Raw genomic sequence first — 19824 nt, 5'->3', positions numbered from 1 at the left:
AAATCATTCTTCTCACAAAGTGTTGTAACATAAATTTCCTGCTATAAGTGATTTTGTATATTTTACAAAAGTACTATTTTGATGATATGCAGCAACCTGAATCCAAATTTACAAAGTCACATTAGAATTTCTTTTACTGTAAAGATTTTTATTTAATAAATAAATCATTTATTACATTCCATGCATCTTTATTGCATAATGTTTGTTCCCATACTATTGTACATGGTATGTTCTTGGAAACACAATTAACTGTCATGGGTCAAAAGAAATGAACAAAGCAAAACACAGTAAAAACCTTGTCAGGAGACGATTCTGAAGGAAGAATTCTGAAACGCAGTATGCTTCATGTGAAATATATGATTCATGATACACTGTAACTGAGGAATTGAATGACAAACACATAGAGACAAAGAACATGACATGGTATACGCACCATGTTGTCTGTTTGAAAAAGACTGCATCTGTTGGCTATTTTCTAACAGTCAACAAAGAAAAGCAATTCATTTTAAACTATTCCTCATGCTCTTCGTGGGAGTATAAATGTCTAAAATATTTTCTTGACTGCATCAGTCATTATGAAAATGCACTGACTGTAAAATCTCCCTGAAAGTATGTTGTTTAGGCTTAATGGATGGCATCGGACGTTTTTAAGGTATTTGTTAAAAACACCTTAGTGCGAAGTTTTCTAAATGGCAGTGGATAATGTCTGTAGCTTTCGTAGTCAAGTTTTTTTTAAATGCTTGTTTACGTCAGAGCCACAGTCTGCTTTAATAAAAATACTAAAATCGTGACCATGTCAAGCAAGACACAAATTCTATGATAAACTATTAAAAATGATTAAAAACAAAATTGTTGATTCTACTGCACAGGCTATTTCAGGAAACAGACATTTTAATAATTTAATTAAAATCTCATGAAATTCAAGACAATAAACAATGAGAGTTAAGAGAGTTTTCCTCTTGTAAATATTTGGGAACCGTTTCCAAACATGTACTCAAGTAGTATTCCCCTCTGAAATTGAAAGCACCGACATTACTGGAGGTGAAACTCCGAGTACCGACGGTTTCAAGACTACCGTGTCTGACCTTTACAATTTTACACAATATTGTAAGCAATATTAATTTGTGACCAGGTGGGGGCAGTGTTGTCAAGCGCATTAGACGCCGGAGCACTCTGATGTTTTCCACCAAGTTTTGCAGGAGGCTGTGTCATTTATTTTCATTTCCCCTTTTTCAACAGCAACCATGATTTTCCATGGTTGCCATCTTAATATGAGACATGAACCTTTTTTTTTCCTTTTCAGAACATCTACAAGCTTTACAAAAAAGAACGGCTTAAAGGCTGTGAGTTAATGCTATTTACAAGATCACAAGACAGAAAAACAAGTTATTACCCCCCTTAACAATGGCATGCATGGTACCTTTAAATTAATAACACCTGTTACTTCATCGCTGGGAATTTGCAGCCAAATATTTGAAGGTGCTACCATAACATTTTATAAAGAGAAATGCCGGCCTGTTTCCGTCCTTTTCAGAGAAGACAGTACACATTTATGGTCTCTCTCTTTGTTGCCCTATGCAACTGGGTACATCCTCCTCTCTTGGCCTCCCTTCCCCAGCACCTCTCCACTGAACTGATACGTCAGCTTCTTTTTCACCTTCTTTACCTCGCCGGTCTTGCCGTAGTTCCGCAGGGCCCTGGCCATTTTCTGGTAGGTCATTTTCTTGCGGTTGCCCTTCTGCACCCCCCAGCGGTTTGCCAGGGCCTCTTTGTGCTTGGAGGAAAACTGGAAGGTGCCCTTGTCCTTGTCCACCCACCAGATGCTGTCCTTCATGTCCCCATTCCGCAGAAGGTCCAGCAGGAACTGGTACAGGCGGATCTTCTTCTTGTTGCCTGAGCAGACAGAGGAGTGTCTTGTCATCACCTTACATTATACTTCCTTGGAAGACACACTTATCCAGAGTGACTTAACACAGCTTACATTCCTCTGTGCTATGTATTTTTTTTACATGTTGTACATTTACTGAGGCAATGTAACCTCCTTGACCAAGGGTTCAACAGTAGTGGCTTACTAAATCAATCAAACCAAGACCCTTTCAGTTACAAGCACTGCTTCTTAGCACTATGGCCCACTCAGCTGCTCTCACTACCTCATCACAGCAATTCAGTGAATACAAGGATGGCTATCCTCCATTTCTGCCACCCTCATCTATCTTTTAGTCATTTGTTTGCTGAATGATTGTTTTCTATTGCTTATAAAATCATGGACAAGGCAATACTCTATAAAGTAGTGCTGCTTTATTTGACAGCATGTCCATTATGTGGTCCCTGAATGATCCAAATGCAGATTTTATCCATGACTGTGAGTGAAAAAAAGCAATGCCCTAATAATCCCCGTACAGTGACAACATTTAGGAATGCCTGAGTGATACGTGTACAGTGATAAAATAGTTGGTTTGCAAGGTATCATAACTCCCCTTTTTTAAACTTGTTCTCAGCACATTTAAGTGTCTGAAACGTCTATTGTCAGCCCGCAATTTAAATGTATGAACTGTTGTAAATGTTAAAAAGTAAAAGTAAATGTTATTATATTGAAGTATTGCACATGCAAAGACATGAGGCCTTCCGGTGATTCTCATACTAAAGTAGCTGTGGTATGGAGGCAGGCAGGCCCTACTCACCGGCCTCTCCCCCAGAGGGACAGGGGATATGGTCCACAAGCTCCTCTCCATCTGAAACCTCAAAGGGGGGGCTGCGGCCCCCTGGGTCCTCCTCATCTGAACTGCGCTGGGCCGGGGAGGGGTGTGGGTAGCACAAGTTGCGAGGGAAATATTGCATCTAAGGAGACAGCACACCAATTTTCAAGTCTAATTACGAAGGTCAATTTCCAATAACCCTAAATGGCCATTGTATTCACCTTTAGAATTTGTCCTGATTTTAAAAACATGTGAAATATAAACATTTGTCTTTCTTCTGCTGTCTTCACAGATTCTCTTAACCATTCAAGCATACGTTGGTTTTGCATGAAATGGCACCATCTGTGAGTTCAGAAAAATGTTACATGCTTCTCTTGAGTACATTTACACGTCGTCTTGTTGTTAACTATACACTCATGCACTGACCATTAGAACATTAAAAAAATACTTTGTGAACACGTCTTAAAATACTGAAATGTGTCACTCTGGAGACCACAGACATGCCTTATACTGAAAGAGGAAGTCCACTGCTATACCCGCACATTCTGTGAAAAATAAATACATTGTGGGTAACACTCCATTTTGTTAAAACTTAACTACACATGCGAGAAATGCAGAGCTGAAATTCAAAAGTGCAATCGATATATCTTTGTTAACTCAGCTCTGACAAGACATGTCATCTCTGTGGAATTAACCATTGAATTAACCAGAGTCCAGCCGTGGACAGACAATAAGGCACATCTGCCTTATTTAATGTTGTCTTACCAACACATGACATGAATTAAATACTTGTACCAAACAGAGTAAGCTACATTTATAGCTGCTATACTGCTACAGTCATATCATCAATATAATTAGCTGTGTCCTACAAATGAGAGAGGCTGAAGGTACCATTAAAGTGGCAATGTAATTATTAAATGTATTGTAAAATCAAGGGTTGAGTGAAATTTAACCTTGATCCACCCTTGAACCATCCAATGTGAATGTGGGGCAGATACAGACTTTTTGGTAACATGTTGGTAACAAGCAGACAAGAAATACATGTATTACATAATTTATAATTGCCTCTCTTTTGTCATTACCTGTAACTCCTATAACTGCCTTGAAATAATTCATTAAGATAATAAACACACTGTCAGTTAGAAAGCAGTGGCCCATCATGTACTTTACAATGTTATCAGTCTCTTACTATAAAGTGTAATATTCATTTTAATAAAATGGCTGTAGGTAAAATGCAAGAAATTATCTACTAATGGCTGTGGATATTACTGTACGGTCTGAAAATGTACAGTCTGACCATATGTTTCCACATGTCTATTGTTGGAAGTGTATTACGATGAAAGCACAGTCAGAATCAGGAAATATGATTAACATTAATGGCACAAACAGATTGTGTGGCATACTGGTTAAAGTACATGATATTTGAGTCCTTGGTCTTTGAGTAAGTGCTTTTCCTTAAAGAAAGTTGCATTATGTAAATTGCTTCATTAAACATCCAGGAAGCTGTTGAACTCACCATGCTTGAGCTTGCAGCTTTATAAAGTAATATGAATGCAATGTACTGGAAATGTATTTTCAGATTTATTTTTGAATTTCAAAAAATGTGCATGCATGCTTTATGTTTTGCATTTCAAAATTTGCAATAAAAATACTCATATACTGAATTCATGGAAAGCTGAGTTGTTGCATCTCTGATCTCTGATAAGTTAGCCACTAATATTAGCCTGGTTTCAAACGATCATTCTCAACACTTCTCGCAGAGTGTGAGAAGAACTCTGTGAGAACAGGGGCTTTGTGCAAGCTCTTTTGAGGCCCCAAACCTCTAGTTTTGCAATACTGGTCTGAAATCGTGCCATACCCAAGTTGCCATGACCAGAGCTGTCATTGTGTTAAAGGCCTGTTACCCTGTTTTTGTGTAAAACCCTCTGATCATGTTCAAAAGTCTTATTCAACGTAATAACCCCTGTTGCTCTGTAGTTATGTTAAATTGCTAAACATGAAGAAAGGTGTCCTTGGTCCTTGTTTTTGGTACACTTAACACTTGAGTGTGATTATATTATAAATAGCTTTGCAAAACAACATGTTAAAGTCAACGAGTAAACAGTTTTTTAGTCATATCAGCATGACTATAAGGGAACATTGATATCTCCATGGTATGCTAGGTTAAGAAATTAAGTAAATTGTAGTTTAAAAGTTTTTGCTTCAACGTTCTGAGAAGTGTCCAATAATACAAATCAGTGTAAAGAGATATTGTAGAGCCATAGGTACATTGTGATTGCCCTTCTTTTCAAGTATTGCAAGGTAATAAATCATGTCTTTAGTATTGGCTGCTTTCATTTTCCTGTGCAAACTATCCAAGTGCTTGAAAAGGAAAATAGCAGCTCTCAATAAACTGAACTGTGGTTTGGGTGCTTTTCTCTATAGATATCATGGGCTCAGAGAAGGGATTTACTGCTGTCTGTGCTGTATACTTTTTTCTTTCTTGAAGCCACCTGCAACCAACCTCCACTTGCTCTACACCAGAGTTTATGTCCCAATAACGAGCAGTTAAATTGGGTAAATGAGGTGAGTCCACAGGCCAGCGGTTGGTGAGTATGCATAATTTTGCGCCGTCCGAGTACACGGACGTGGCAGAGTCTGTCCACAGTCAGGAAAAGGCCATATTGAGCAATCGTCTATGTGCAGACATCACCCCGACCCCCACGCAAATGCAGCTCTCAGCTCCAACCTTGTTTTTAGAGACCCCTTTACTGTATGACAGAACAGGCCATAAAGTAATAATTATTACCTCTCATTTTTTCCAATTATTTATTTTAATAGCATTTTAGGAGTACATTTTCACATATCTCTCTGTGTACTTGCAAGTTCATGACCCTGTGTGTGGATAAATTGTAAGTTTGGGGAATTCCTTTGGAGACAGGGACAATAGAGGACAAAATTAACGTCAGAGTGAAACAGCTACAGATAGGAGCTGTAGTGTCTGTTGAAAACTAAGACGAAGAAAAAGGGTTACTTTCTTTGGCCTCCCCTCATCCCCCGTCCCCAAAGCTCACCTCTCAGAGTGACTTTAGCAGCTCTTGTGAGAGATGGAATTTAAAAAGGCAATACAGAATTACCACTGCTAGCAATTCTAAAATGAAAGTGTTATTTGCAAAGGGAAATATTTCAAGTATGAAGCTCAGCCAGAAGTTGATGATATTACATTTTGTAGTTTCCAGTCTGAAATAAAATTATATTTATGTGAACAGAATTTTAAAATTGTACTGAAAGTATGACCATATATGTGGTGATATATAAATATTATTATATAATTTATAGATAGCTGCAGATACGCTTTGTTTTTTTACTAAAACTATGGGATGGGTAGTTTTCATTTCATATAGATGAATGAGATGATTTCCAAAAGGACACTATTGATAGGTTTATCTGTTCAGAATATGCCACATCAACAGGTTCAGATGAACCTAGTCTCACAAGGACCCTCGGGTTGACAAGTCACATGTTGCATGACAAGACATATATGGAAACATGCTTCCCTCACTAAATGTCACAAGGATGTGAGTGACCACTTATCATGTGACCGTGTCAAGGTTGCGTTCATAATTCTTTTTTTTTTTTTCAATTTTTATGAAGCAGGTATTCAATTAGTGGGCTTAGAGACCTGTAAAGCTTGTGTTCTATTTACACAATGTAAATATGCCCAAACCAGGGTAAAGTCTGTCCAAATATGCTGATAATTTCACTACCTTACTTATCATCTTGCATCTCTGCACAGAACGTAGGAACAGTATGAACAACAAACACACCATCAATAGCCATTGGCTGCAGCTAGAGGGATGCAACCTGACAAACAATGTCCTTCCCTCCTTCACTGATTGATTGACGTGCTCACTCACTGGTTGGGCAGCTGTGTTATTGAAATCTATTCATTAAGATGGAAAGCAATTCATTCAACTGTGCCTGTTCAGTTCTCACTATTATTACTTGTAGCAGCATTTGTAGTAGCAGCAGCAGTGGTAGTAGTAATGGTATCAGCAGAAGCAATAGTAGTTGTAATGACGTAGTAATGTTATCACCATGATTGGATGATACTGGTTTCTTCACACAGCATAAACATGGTCTGTTTTTAGTTAAATGCCATTGGAAAAGTGTCTCATATGGATGTCCTGTGGAGTGGACTGTGATAAAATCTTAAATGTTGTTCTGCATTGAGCCCTGCAGCTCATTTTCACTCAAAGCCATTTTAAGAAGTTTAAATAAATAAAAAAATATGCTATGCAAACAGTATTGGGCTGGTTATTGGGTGAGGAGGTTGGGGAATTGGGTTTGTAACTTGGCATTGTTCTTGTAGCCTTTACATGAATTATGTCCAGCTGTGCAAATGTATCATTTGTAAATATAATATATAGTTTAAATGCAAAGTGACCCTGAATAAAGATATCTGCTGAGTGAATAAATGAAAAAGTGAAGGAATTGCTACTTTAGTTTCTACAGTTGGGGAACAACTTGCTAAAATAGTTGCATTAGCATACTACACACAGCTCTTCAAGAGCACAGCCCTTTCATAAGATTAAAAATGAAGATTATATCTATAATCCAAATGTTTTTGTTCATAGTTTTATTTTGGTGAGACCATGGCATGAGGTCAGGATGTCTAATAAAACACATAATAAAGTAGTCAAAATGTCTGTCTATAATACCGTTAGCTATTATTTTATGATGTTTACAATTCAGCTTTCACTTCCTGCACATCAGCAAAACTCAATGGTATGTTTCATAAAATACATGAACTAATTACGTTGATGTCAATTCAATGAAAACATTGATAAAATGATTAAGGCAAAATGTAGCTCCTGATTGTTATCATATATATCATTAAATCTGTAGCTGTCAAACACATAAATTTATAGTTGACAAAAAACGTCCTTTACATTAAGGATATGACAAAGAATGATTTCAGTACATTACTGTGGTCATAAAATTTTGATTCTGATGGGGTATATTCATGGAGTTCTGTAACTAAATTATAGGCCTCTGTATTCATAATATGTATTATCAAGACATACCAGAAAACATTACAATGTCAGTATGTGATGTTTTGGTACTTTGTAATCTCTATAATTTAGTAAGCATTTGATTGTTAATTGTTTATTTTTTATTTATTTTTTTGCCAGAGTAAAAACATTCTGATGTGTTATTGTTTTATCTATTGCAATTAATATATTCATAATTTATGTATATAGTTGTGCAGGGGCAAGTTAATATAAGATAAAAAATAAAAAGCTTGGATATTTTTTGCAGATTTAAAGAATAACTGACTGGAAGCAACCTCATCTGTAATTTGAAGCTGGGGAGTAGATCACAAAAATTAAGCTGAGGTTTTAAAATTGAATCTGTTCTCAGACAGGCCATTCCACATATAATATCTGATACTGCACACTTTTTCCCCTGTTACATCACATTCAATGTGTCTGTTGCAGGAGTGATGAATGCAGGGGAACATGGGAAGAGTACATTACACATGTGGGGGAAACTCTGGTGGAGACCCTGCCAGCGGAGCAGGAAGAGGACTGACCTGCTGGGGGATTGTCAGGTGATGCGGTCCAAGCCCAGGGTCCAGAGCGGAATGGATGGGCTCCATGTCTGTGTACCGATGCAGGTTGGGGATATGCAGGGGCTGGACGCTCTGCAGTTCTGTGAAGTGGGTTTGCTGAGGGTTCTCAAACTCGCCAGGGTGCATGTGAAGGGGGTCCCAGCTATAATCTGCAAGGAGGGAGAGCAGTGGGGCTATCATTCAGTGAAAAAACTAAAACATTAGACCCTCCACCAAACAGCATGTTTTTCACTTAACAAAACACTGCTGATTCATTTATGCAAAATATACAGTTTATGATAAGCTGATTATGGTTTGTGCAGAAATACAGAGGTAATGGTAGCAAAATGTACAAATGCTAGTCAGACATAGTTGACAAAGTGTGATTTTTGTATCAGTTTTCAACAAAGTTTTTGCTCAATATCAGGATTTCTTTAAAAATTCTGTTTAACACCAGTTCAGAAATCATTGATGTTGCTTCCTGTTAACAGCCAACATTTCCTTTTGTACAGTTTAGTGATAGCGTAGTTTTACCCGAATGACAAAAGACTTACAAAATCATTACCTAGCCACATATATATATATATATGTGTGTGTGTGTGTGTGTGTGTGTGTGTATCAGTATCAGAAAGGAAGGGTTCCACCAGTGTTGTTATTTGTTTTGATTGTGAGCTCCATTCAATCAATCTGCCATCTGCTCCTAAAGTATGGTAATTAATCTGAGTTATTATTATTATTGGTGTTGTTTTTTTACACAATATTCCTCATTACAGCTTCCATTCAATGTGCTCAAAGTGTTCCCTAAGACAAAGCCTTCGCTGTAACCTTCCAAAACAAGAACATATTTCTCAGTCATTGTCTTGCAACTGAATACATACCATAGATGTATGTGTATATTTGTTTTAATTTAAAAAGGAATCCTTTCATATGAGACTGGACAAAACTACACAGGTTTTAAGCTGTGAAACGCAAACCAGTCAATTAATCCAATGCCAGCAGTGCTGCATTTCAGTTCCAGTTCACATTCCCCATCAAGTTTGTCTATTTTAACAATAAGCAGTTAGCACACAGTAGTGCTTGTGAGGAATAGATTTATGATCTCACGGCGGCTCGATGGTCTGCCTTGACTTCCTAAACACAGGGCCAAACATGTCCCGCCTAATACTGCTGAAGTTCAGAAATATAATTTCAATACAGTCTCAAAAACTTCAATGCCTTAGTTGCCACCCATTTATGGTACATTGACTGAATCAGAATTGTCATTATTGTTACTCCCACTCCTCTTCCTTACCAACAGTACTGTTCAGACTTGTAAAAGGTAGAATAAGTAGAAACACAGATATCAAAAACAGCTAAGAGTAAGTGTCTTTGAGACTTTTTCAGGTCTCAAAACTGTCTTTTTAAAATGTAATAAGAATATCTCAGACCACCATGGACTTCAGTGCACTCAACCACTGTTGAAATGTCTCATCAACCATGGCCTGACATTTGATGGCTTCTGTTAGATATCACATCTGTTTCCTTTCATTTAAGTGTCTAGCCTAGTCTCTAAAATTTGCTTGATATGTGGAACCCTACAGCGTTCAACAGCTTTGTGCATTTGTCACTTGTTAGAACAAACCACTCAGGTTTTCTGATGTTTTATTCTGGTGTTCCTTCTTCATGACTTATGCACTTGTTGTCTTGTTACTATTAAGCAGTTATTCTGATGTATTCAGAGAATAAAATCACTTTCTATTTCGAGAGCCAAATGGTAATATGATGAAGTGTGCCAGGTTCCCACATATAATTCTGAGAGGCTTTTGCCATAACCATGGCTTGACTATAACAATAGATAAATAATGACAACAACAACAATGTAATAATAATAATAATAATAATAATAATAATTTCTTTTTCTTCTTATTATTATTATTATTACTATTAGCAGCAGCAGTATCAGAAGCAGCCTTCTCATCATCATAATTGCCATAACAGTGATAACTACAGCAATTTATTTTTTATTAATATTTAAGTATTGATATACTTGCATAGGTTTGCTATGTTACTAGACTTAATTCTTGACTTACCTCCATGGCTTTCCCCATCACTGTTGGGGTATGGATAATATTCTAAAGGTGGTCGATACATTTCAGGATCGTAGGCAATCATATCTTCTGGCTGTAAAGCAACAGTGGATCATATTAGAGAGTTATTTATTCTGTCATGCTCAAACTTTCCACAGTATGTTAAATAATTATGAACATAAAAAATACTCTGATACTCAGATATTCTGATCAAATTGTGATTATGGATACTCTCAGTCATTCAGCAGACTAAATATTAAATCTGCTTCTTCATTCTGATGTCACATTTAGGCATAGTTTTTGAAAGAATAACACATGCATAATAAATATGTAATTTTAACATCATTTTAAAACCAATTACATTGCAAATCTTTTCAACAGCAACATTTCAGAGCAACATTTTTTATAATTGATTTCAGTAGAATTAAAGTAGTACACACAGGCAAGAAAAAATGTTAATATAAAATTCTGTATGTTATCTATTGGAAGAAAACAATGGTGCATTTACATTTTGTTTTGCTTTTTACCTTTGTATGTAGAATGGTCTCTTTATACATTAGAGTCTGCCAAATTTCACTTAAATCTGATACATTTAAACAGTAAATATGCAGTTGTATAAATGGACGACATATAAATATGTAAGCTATGTAGATTGTAAGTTGCTCTGGATAAGAACATCTGCAAAGCAAGAGTCATAGAAAGTGCAGATGTAGCTTAACGATAATGTAAAACTATCTAACACAAAAGGATTTTCTGGTTGTTTTGTATGTTCCGTAACTGTAAGCAAGGCCTTCTGAAATCATCCAAAATAAAGAGAGAATAGTAGATAAATAAATTGTATACTTACAGGTGGAATGAGGTACCCCTCCATTCTGAATGACTGCAACATCAAGTCTTCTCTGGCAAATACTCCTTGCTCACTGGGCTTCTCACTCTCTTCTTTCAAAACTTTGCTGAAGCCATTGCATAACTATGAAAATTTCCTCTCTACAATCAAACCTTGAGACGTCTTCTTCGCAACTTTATCCTCAGGGAAACTACACACCAACTGGAAAACCAAAAACAATATAGTAGCAAAATATTCTGAAGAGGCTTCGTGTGTTATTAACAACACAATGGCAGTGGTGGAAGAGGATCTTGTTATTTTTTTACTTCTTTTTTTTCTCAGAAAGTTCCTGATTGCGGGTGATTTGTCAGGTGGAGATACAGTAGAGTCCTCAGATATATCTAACAGCAGCCAATCACATCATAGCTCATTGTTTTAATGAGTCAGTCTTTTCTTGTGTGTTTTCCATATTTTCTTTGCTACCAGAATGAATAAAGATGGATTCTGTCTGCATGCTCTTACACGCCATCTGAGCAGCTTTATCAGACACAGGTTTTCTTCACTAAATATGGTCTCATTGGCTATGCATGGCTAGCTGGTATACAAATGCATTAAGTTGTGGTTGAAAGTTTCACCTCTCTAAAAATAGGTCATTAGTAGAATTAATACGGACGCAGAGCAGTTGTAATGGGCCTCTGGTTCCCAAATTATATTTAGCAGTGAGAGGTCACCAGTCTGTATCTTTTATGTTTCATTGCAGGACTTTTCTAAAGATACTCTCCTCAGATACTATGTAATTTGTAACCATTCTAACCTTGTTTTGCAAAATATGTGACCATGACCAGGATTTAGACAAAAAAAATCATAAATGTGTTTTTAACCCTTGCTTTATTGGATGTGTAAGTGATACATTAGCATTATAACACACAACACACAAAAAACAAATTTTATCTTTACATTTTTTTATACAAATGTCATGATTTGATAAAATTAAGTATGCTATATTTCAGGTGTTATAATGAAAAGTTATTACAAGCACTTGCTTATTTATTTTATTTTTAATTTTTATGGCAGTTGCAGGACAGTATTAACATACTGTGAATACCTAAAGTGAAGTTGTGAGAAAGGCTTGTTCCCTTTTTTAATCAAAGCCCAGCTCTGTGACATTAGGTTTGAGGAAGTTACATCTGAATAACTCAGGTGGGAAATATTCCATACTAAATAAATTCATGGATGAAATAACAGCAGTCCTTTCTTCATTCACGATAATAAAAGGCTAATTTACAGTTATATTTGCTCAGCCAGTTTGATAGCCACTGCTTCCTGAATGGAATGACATTATAGATGTGGAAATATGGAAGTAACAACATTCATTTTATAATTCTATAATTCTGTACAACAAAAGATATATATTTAATGTGATGCCCTTGGTATCGCATACAATGTAATAGCAGGGTGTTTGTGGTGCCTAGAGTGTAGTAGGGTATGAATATTCTTTCCAAATATATGCCCAATACAGTTCAAACTGTATTTTGATTTGGATGTGTAAACATTTGGGTGTCAAATGTTTTCATCTCCAAATCAATTTAGAGTTTGTAATTGTGTTTAGCACACAAATGTCTCTCGTTGATAAATGGTGGTACACGCCAAACAACAAGACAACAAGCCTATTTTATTGAGACCAAAATATGAGGCACAAAAGCTGGGTTTTTTTTTGGGGGGGGGGGGGGGGGGGGGGCAGAGTAAAGAAAGTACCCATACACTGTACATGCACACATGTTTTTGATGGGTAGGTATTCAAGTGGACTCCTCTTTTAGTTGTCTGTTGACAGAAGGCCCCACAGATAAGATGGTTAGCAAGATACTACCACTTCCTTTGAATGATCACTCAGCTGGCCTGCAGAGAGAAGACATACAGGAACAGGAGGGCAGTGATATCAAAAATAAAGCATCTCCAAAGAAAAGGATGATGGCAACATGTAGTTAAATAAAGAACAATTAGTATTGTTCATTATGAGTAAAAAAAAAAAAAAACTAATAAAATTGGACAGATTCATCTCATTATAGAGGGAGATGCATATGACACCCCATTTATTTGAGACAATACACTGTAATGTTACTATGCAAATAAATCAAGGTTCTTTTAGCTCAACTAATATGGGAGCATTGCCCATGAATAAAATGTAAACCTGTTGTAATTATCGCATGCTAAAATCACAAAAATACCTCTTCATGATAGTCCCATCCCAAGCGCGCTGGGCTGACTGCTCTGGAGGTTAACCATCCAAACACTATTCCTGAGCTAACATCAACAATGTCACTATTCCTGAGTTAACATGGATAATATCTAAAAACATCAGTTTGTATAATCAATTAAATTCCAATGTTATACTATGCACATTCAAGAAATTACAGATTGTTGCATAGACCAAATATTCTCATAAGATATTGATTATTGTCTCTTTGATGACTGACCATTTCAGCTTGATTTGGGCTGTGAATTATGGCATTATGCTATGCTTTTTAGAGAAACATTCTTCAAGAATTGTTACATTACAAAGCTGAGACAAGGTATTTACAAAGACCAAATGCATCAGAAATTGAAAGCTAGTGTCACAAGCTTCTACATATTGAAAGCACAAATACTCAGGCAGATTGTAGATACCAGTTACAACTTTGAAGTTCTACCTCAGAGCAATTCATAAAGCAGTGTTCTCTGAACTTCCCTGGCTGATGACCAAATTTGTCTTGTCCCCAGAGTGCCCAGTGTTGCCATTTTTACCCTGTTGTGTGCTATGTTCCTGAAGTCTCCTGTGGCGGTACCAGATGAAACCACACGCAGTAAAAACGTCTCTCCTTGCAGCTCTTTTTTGTGGGCCACTGTATTGTGATAGTTGTATGAATTCTGTTTAATTGTCTGTTTAATTTTGACAACAGAAATATTTAGATTGACTAGGATGTTTTTTTTTTCGACATTTTCTGGCATAGTTTTCAGGTATTACGAAACTTTAAAAACTGGAACATTTACCAGCATGTAGCAAAAGTCATCCTAAAATTTAACCATCCTACAAACCATCCTAAATTTAATGTTTAATGTGGAATCAATCAGCATCAACAGACAAAAATAATGTGGACACACACTGTTGTAGATGTGGTCTTTGGAAGATGAGAATGGAATCTCACCTTACCCACCTAATCACCTTATTTTCTTATTTATAATTATACAAGGATTTTTAACTTTTACTGCAAGATAGGATTTCACTGAGTGTGTCTTCACATTGTCAGATAGCCATCTGAACTTTTACAGAGAAGGGCACTCATAGACTGGCTGTCTTTAACTTCTCAATTTTACAAATTCATTAGGCCAGTCTGACCAAAGAGAATATATTTTTGTAACTGAGGAAGAGAGCATGTCTTTGTCTGATAGTGGTACTTTGAAATGCAATGAGGTTTTGAGATATCTCTGTATAGTCTGACTGAATCTTATTTTACCCACTTTCATTCAAAACAGGTTGCGGCATGATTATTTTCTATGAATGCTGAGATGGAAATGTGCATTTAATGTAAATAAAATTAGGTTGCCTACAACTCCACAATCATTGAAGATCCTTTCAGATCATCTTAATTCTTCAGACAGTGAAACAGCTTCACAAATCAGCAATATTTAATGAACTGAGGACAATTATCACACAATGTATGAGATCCTCATTTAGAATTAAATAAATGGCACAACAGTTTCGTCTTTGTAACAAAATGCTTTGCCACCTGCTTTACTCTTTATGGATTATGGAAGAGCTAGATCTGTGTCTTTTTGAATTACAAAAGGTTAGAGGAGAACAGAAGATCTATAGAGATCTCTTACGCTGTAGCAAGTCTGTTGAACTCTTAAAGTTAAGATGGTATGCAAAAATTAAAATAGGATTTCACAAGTTGCAAACTAAGCAATGCTATGACTTGTGACACGTGGCCTCATCCAGATGGTCTTTAAGAATCACCCTGTTTTTCAGTATAAAAATTTTCCTGACTTCAGTGTATGTCTTCCTTGGATTCATTTATTCCATCCATGAGCCAGCTTCAATAACCATTCACTATAACACTTTTCATTGTGTCCCTCTCCCTAAAGCTACTAATCACTTCACTATAACTGTCAAATATGCTTCACACAGAAGGTAAAAGAAGGAAGAGAGTAAAGTTTGGGTGGTATTAGACCATGACAACAAGGGCAGTGGTTATTTCTGTGGGTATTCAATCACTACTCAAATTTCACTTGTCTCCCTGGGATTCCTCCTGAATAACGTTTACACTTTAAATGTCACCTTCAGTTACACATTCAAGTCTCAATTCATAATGCCAGCCATAGCAGTTCAGAAATGCTCATAACCACCTCTGACAAAATTAAAGCAATTCAGGTTTTATTATCTGAATTACCTGAATAATTATTTATTTATTACTCTTCTGTTATGTTTATTTTAAACTACCCATGTGTCATTTTTTAAGACTCAATTACAAGACATTACCATACAGTGACAAGTTATTTGTGTACTTGATTTTTTTTTTGTCTTTTTTTTTTCCACAGAACTGCCAGTACCAGCTGCTTGTGCTAAGTCTCTAAATTAAGACCAGTTTCATGCCGCAAACCCAGGGTCAGCATCAGCTGCAGAAATAAAGACAAAGCCGGAGACATACATTTAGAATTTGAGTACAGGGTCTTCCTTTGTAATCCTGAAGAAATAAAATTGCTAGGTTGTTTTGCATGAAACACGGTTTGGCTATGTTACGAATGGGAAAACCTAAGAAGAGTATAGGTTTTTGCATGAAATGTTTCTGTTGATGGTACAGTCACATGCTCCTCCTTCAGGTGTGCTTGCACAAGCCCCTTTTGAGGTCCTTGGAGAAATATTGTGGATGTGCAGGTTGCTTAGTGAACAGCTTTTTCCCTGCTGAAGCACACCACTGTAAGAGGGCATGAATGGCTCCTTCCAGACCAGCATGGCAATTCATGTGAGAGGCCTGACCAAGTAACATGCCCCTGAGAGGCAAAAAGAGAGTAATGCAAAAAGTCATAATTGCAGGTTAAGACACATTAGCAATCTACAGTAAGAATCGTAGGCCCAGTTCATGGAGTCCCACAGACCAGCAGATCTTAGTGATCTGTAAACCATTAACTGTTGAAAACCACAAGGTCTTCTTCATTGAATTGAGCCATTGATTGCACTAATTCCATAGATATTTAAAGATATTTTGCTAACATTTGCTACATTTTGACTGTTTAGCCCACACCTCCTCCTACAAATATGGTATATTCAGTATGGTTTTCAGCCACAGACCAATCTTTCAGTATTCCTCACAGATCCTTCATATACAGCTTTCCATGTATTTAGATTTGTTGGAGTCAAGTTGTAAATGCTCACTGATTGACAGGTAAAAATATGAACTTGTGTCTGTCTTTAGGTGTTCATATCATATCATATCATTCATATTTTCAATAATACTGGTGATTCATATCACCAGTAGGGATTATTGCCTTTCAGTTGCATTTGCAGAAGTTTCTAAAGCAGTATGCTTTGCACTTTCATATTTTGTATTGCATGCTTTCATACAGTGCAGGAGAGTTTTGTACTCTCCAGTTGGTCATACGTTTTTCACACCACCATTCTATTGTTACAACACAGACTGCATTATTTTCCCTTTTAAAGATCAAATTGCAGGTGTCTGTAGACACTTCAACATCACAGGAACATAATGGGTGTGATTCAAAATGCTGGTGTCTGAGCTTGTTTGTTTTTCTGTGGAACAACTCAGACAGGGTGCTCTACAGTTTTAATCTCTAAACTGTAATTTATTCAGTGAATTAAATGTTCATTTTGACAAGCATTACAACAAATTTATATGAGCATGCAAGAATCAATGGTTCAAAATACAAGAACACCTCATGATGCATGTGCACTCAGACATCTGGTTCAATTTCAGATTCACGAAATAACTTTAATGGAATAAGTATGACCTGCACATACTATTTAATTATGTTCCAAAAATGTATCTGGTGCAAGTAAACAAAATAGCATAAATGAGAGAGTATCTAAAACTGTGCTTATCTCTTCAAATAAATGAACCAGGACCAGTTGTTTTTTGGACTTTGTCCCTCCACCGCTAAAAATACCTAAAAATTCTAGTGGATCACCAAATTTAGCATTTGCTTGAATTATCTATTAAGATAATAGTTATATATCTATTATTTTTTTATGCAGGGGGCAAACTCAGTCTATTACACTATTACATGGACTTCCTCATTATAAGACAATTTCTACATTTATTTTCACATCTAAGGCATGGATGTGCTGTTTGTCTGTACTTGTAAACCTGTGAATACTTCAGTAGTATTGTGCAGTTCAAAGACATAATAACAGTTGTGTTGAACATCAATTCCTTATCGTTGGTCAATAATACGTAACACTTTGTGAACAGTTTGTGAAACAGTTTGAAAAGCTGTCAGAGGCTGGAAGGTGAGATTCCTCCCAGGTAGCCCACTAAGCCTCAGAAGGTTAATTTCTGTTTGATTCAATGGCATTAAGAGGACTTGATGGTTTTGATTAAAGCCTCCCAGAAGCTATAGTTGCATATTCCCCATTGCCAAATAACACAGGCAGCTTTTGTCCTTTGGGTGGGTAATGTTTTTTTTTTGTTGTTATTTTGAGTATACTTAGGTCATAGAAGGTGTCATAACCTTTCAACATAACAGTTACCTCCATATGTAATGACTTTGTACTGTTGCATTTTGTCGTAATGCACACAAGATTTTTTTTTTTTTAATTTGTTTTCAATTTCCAAGAGTTGTTGCTAGGCTGTGACTGCTGGCACAATTTTACTACAGGTCCTGCTCTGAAACCACATGGCCTGCACTGTGGCTGCTGTGTTAATCACAGCTGTCTGCACACCGGCAAAACTGATGACATTTAATGTTTTCCGAGTATATTTATACAGCAAGTGTTTTACCCGCCTCAGCAGAGTTTTCTCCATATCTATTTTAAGACAAGCAAGAAAAAGTTACATTCTTCTCACAAACTGCTCTTCAGCAGATACCATGTAGATTTGTTGACTTGTAGAGTTCAAGTTAAGATTCCAGCATTTCCCCTCTCCCATCAAACAAGAGCATTAAGATAAATTGCAATGTATTATGTGGTCACACCTTGGCCATCACGTTTGTTGCACAAACATTTTTAAGATTGTATATCACTTGTTTCAGTAACCAGAGAAACATTCGCATCAGACAATTTGTTGGCAGCATCCACCATTGCATCCAACATTAATATTGTAACTGAGAAATGTAATCTTTTTTTTTATAATTGCAACTGTTACTTGCACACTTTTGCCTGTCAATCGCACACTTTGTCTGTTTATTATTTTGTTATTTATTGATAGTATTTCATTCTACTGTCTTAATGTCTTTTTGCACTGCTCCCATTGCACTTTATGTTGTCTTTGTCCTGCAGTGGGTCCCAGGGAAATGCTATTTCAACCCTACTGTATACTTGTATATGGATGGGCTGACAATAATGCCCTCTTGACTTGAAATCTGAGATCATAGATTTTCATTTGAGAATATAACACGGCAAAGTGGTACTCTGTCATCAGAACATATGGGAAGCATGATGTCTTGTTTAACATCTTACACTTCTCCAATTGTCCACTAAACTTCTCTTTCACAATTGGATCATATCAAATACTTCATATGTGCCCTTTGGGGAGCTGAGGGGAGCAAACCAGAAGCAATAATTGTAATTTGCTAATATCAGACAATTTGGGTATTGTAGGCAGAGACCGTATGACAGTAGGAAATCACATTGACCTACCAATTAATCAAAACATGCAACCCCACTTGCTATTATGAGTATATTATATTTATTATATTTATAAATGTACATGCATAAATATGCACATACTGATATATACACAAATATATGTGCATATTTATTCATGCATGTGTATAATTCAGGGGTCTCAAACTCAAATTACCTGGGGGCCACTTGCCAGGTGGTCTTCTTAAAAGGGGACCAGTACAATAGGGAATGAGGAAAAAAAAGTCTCCAACAATATAACGTGCACACACATCTTTTTATTATATGATTTTTTACATCAATAACTATGTACAGTGTTCTACATCCTTTCACCACATTGTTTATTGTTTGCTACCAGAAACCTGACACTCCTTCTGTTGACACAGATAAGCCACATTTGGTTTCAACAAGTTGGCAGTGGACACCCTGAGTACAGCCTGAAGATGAGCATTGGTCAGTTGGGATCTGTGTTTTGATTTATTAAAGTTCATAGTTGAGAACAGTTTCTCGCAGAGATATGCGCTTCCAAAGAGACACATGACCTGCATGAACAGTTTGGACAACTCAGGAAAGGATTGGGGTAGTTCTCTAAGAAACTGTCCAATCATCTCTTGCCTTCCCTGAGCCTCCCTGAAGTTTGTTTTGTGCTCAGTATTGCACTGTAAGTCTATGAGCTCCATTTGAAGTGTGCTTGAGGCATTGTCCACATCAAAGGTGAAAGGGTCTGCAAATATCTGGAAAGTGCTACTGTGACTCTTAAAGTCAGCAAATCTCCAGCAGCAGGTTTTCAATGGCAGTCACATACCTT

General features: G+C 36.6%; 1 protein-coding gene across 1 annotated transcript; it reads right to left on the bottom strand.

The window, feature by feature from the left end:
• Window positions 1-264: 264 nt before the first annotated feature.
• On the bottom strand, window positions 265-11486 carry spi1b (Spi-1 proto-oncogene b). Its single transcript, XM_036543144.1, has 5 exons — window positions 11203-11486; window positions 10359-10449; window positions 8272-8459; window positions 2682-2838; window positions 265-1893 (listed from the first exon to the last, which is right to left on the bottom strand). The coding sequence occupies exons 1-5, from the start codon at window positions 11242-11244 to the stop codon at window positions 1574-1576; spliced, it is 798 nt and encodes a 265-aa protein (XP_036399037.1). The 5' UTR covers window positions 11245-11486; the 3' UTR covers window positions 265-1573.
• Between the last annotated feature and the right edge of the window lie 8338 nt (window positions 11487-19824).

Source organism: Megalops cyprinoides, chromosome 13, assembly GCF_013368585.1.
Source record: "Megalops cyprinoides isolate fMegCyp1 chromosome 13, fMegCyp1.pri, whole genome shotgun sequence".
In the NCBI taxonomy this organism is placed as follows: Eukaryota; Metazoa; Chordata; class Actinopteri; order Elopiformes; family Megalopidae; genus Megalops; species Megalops cyprinoides.
Note: the sequence above shows the minus strand (reverse complement) of the source record. Positions and strands in the feature narration are given on the sequence as shown.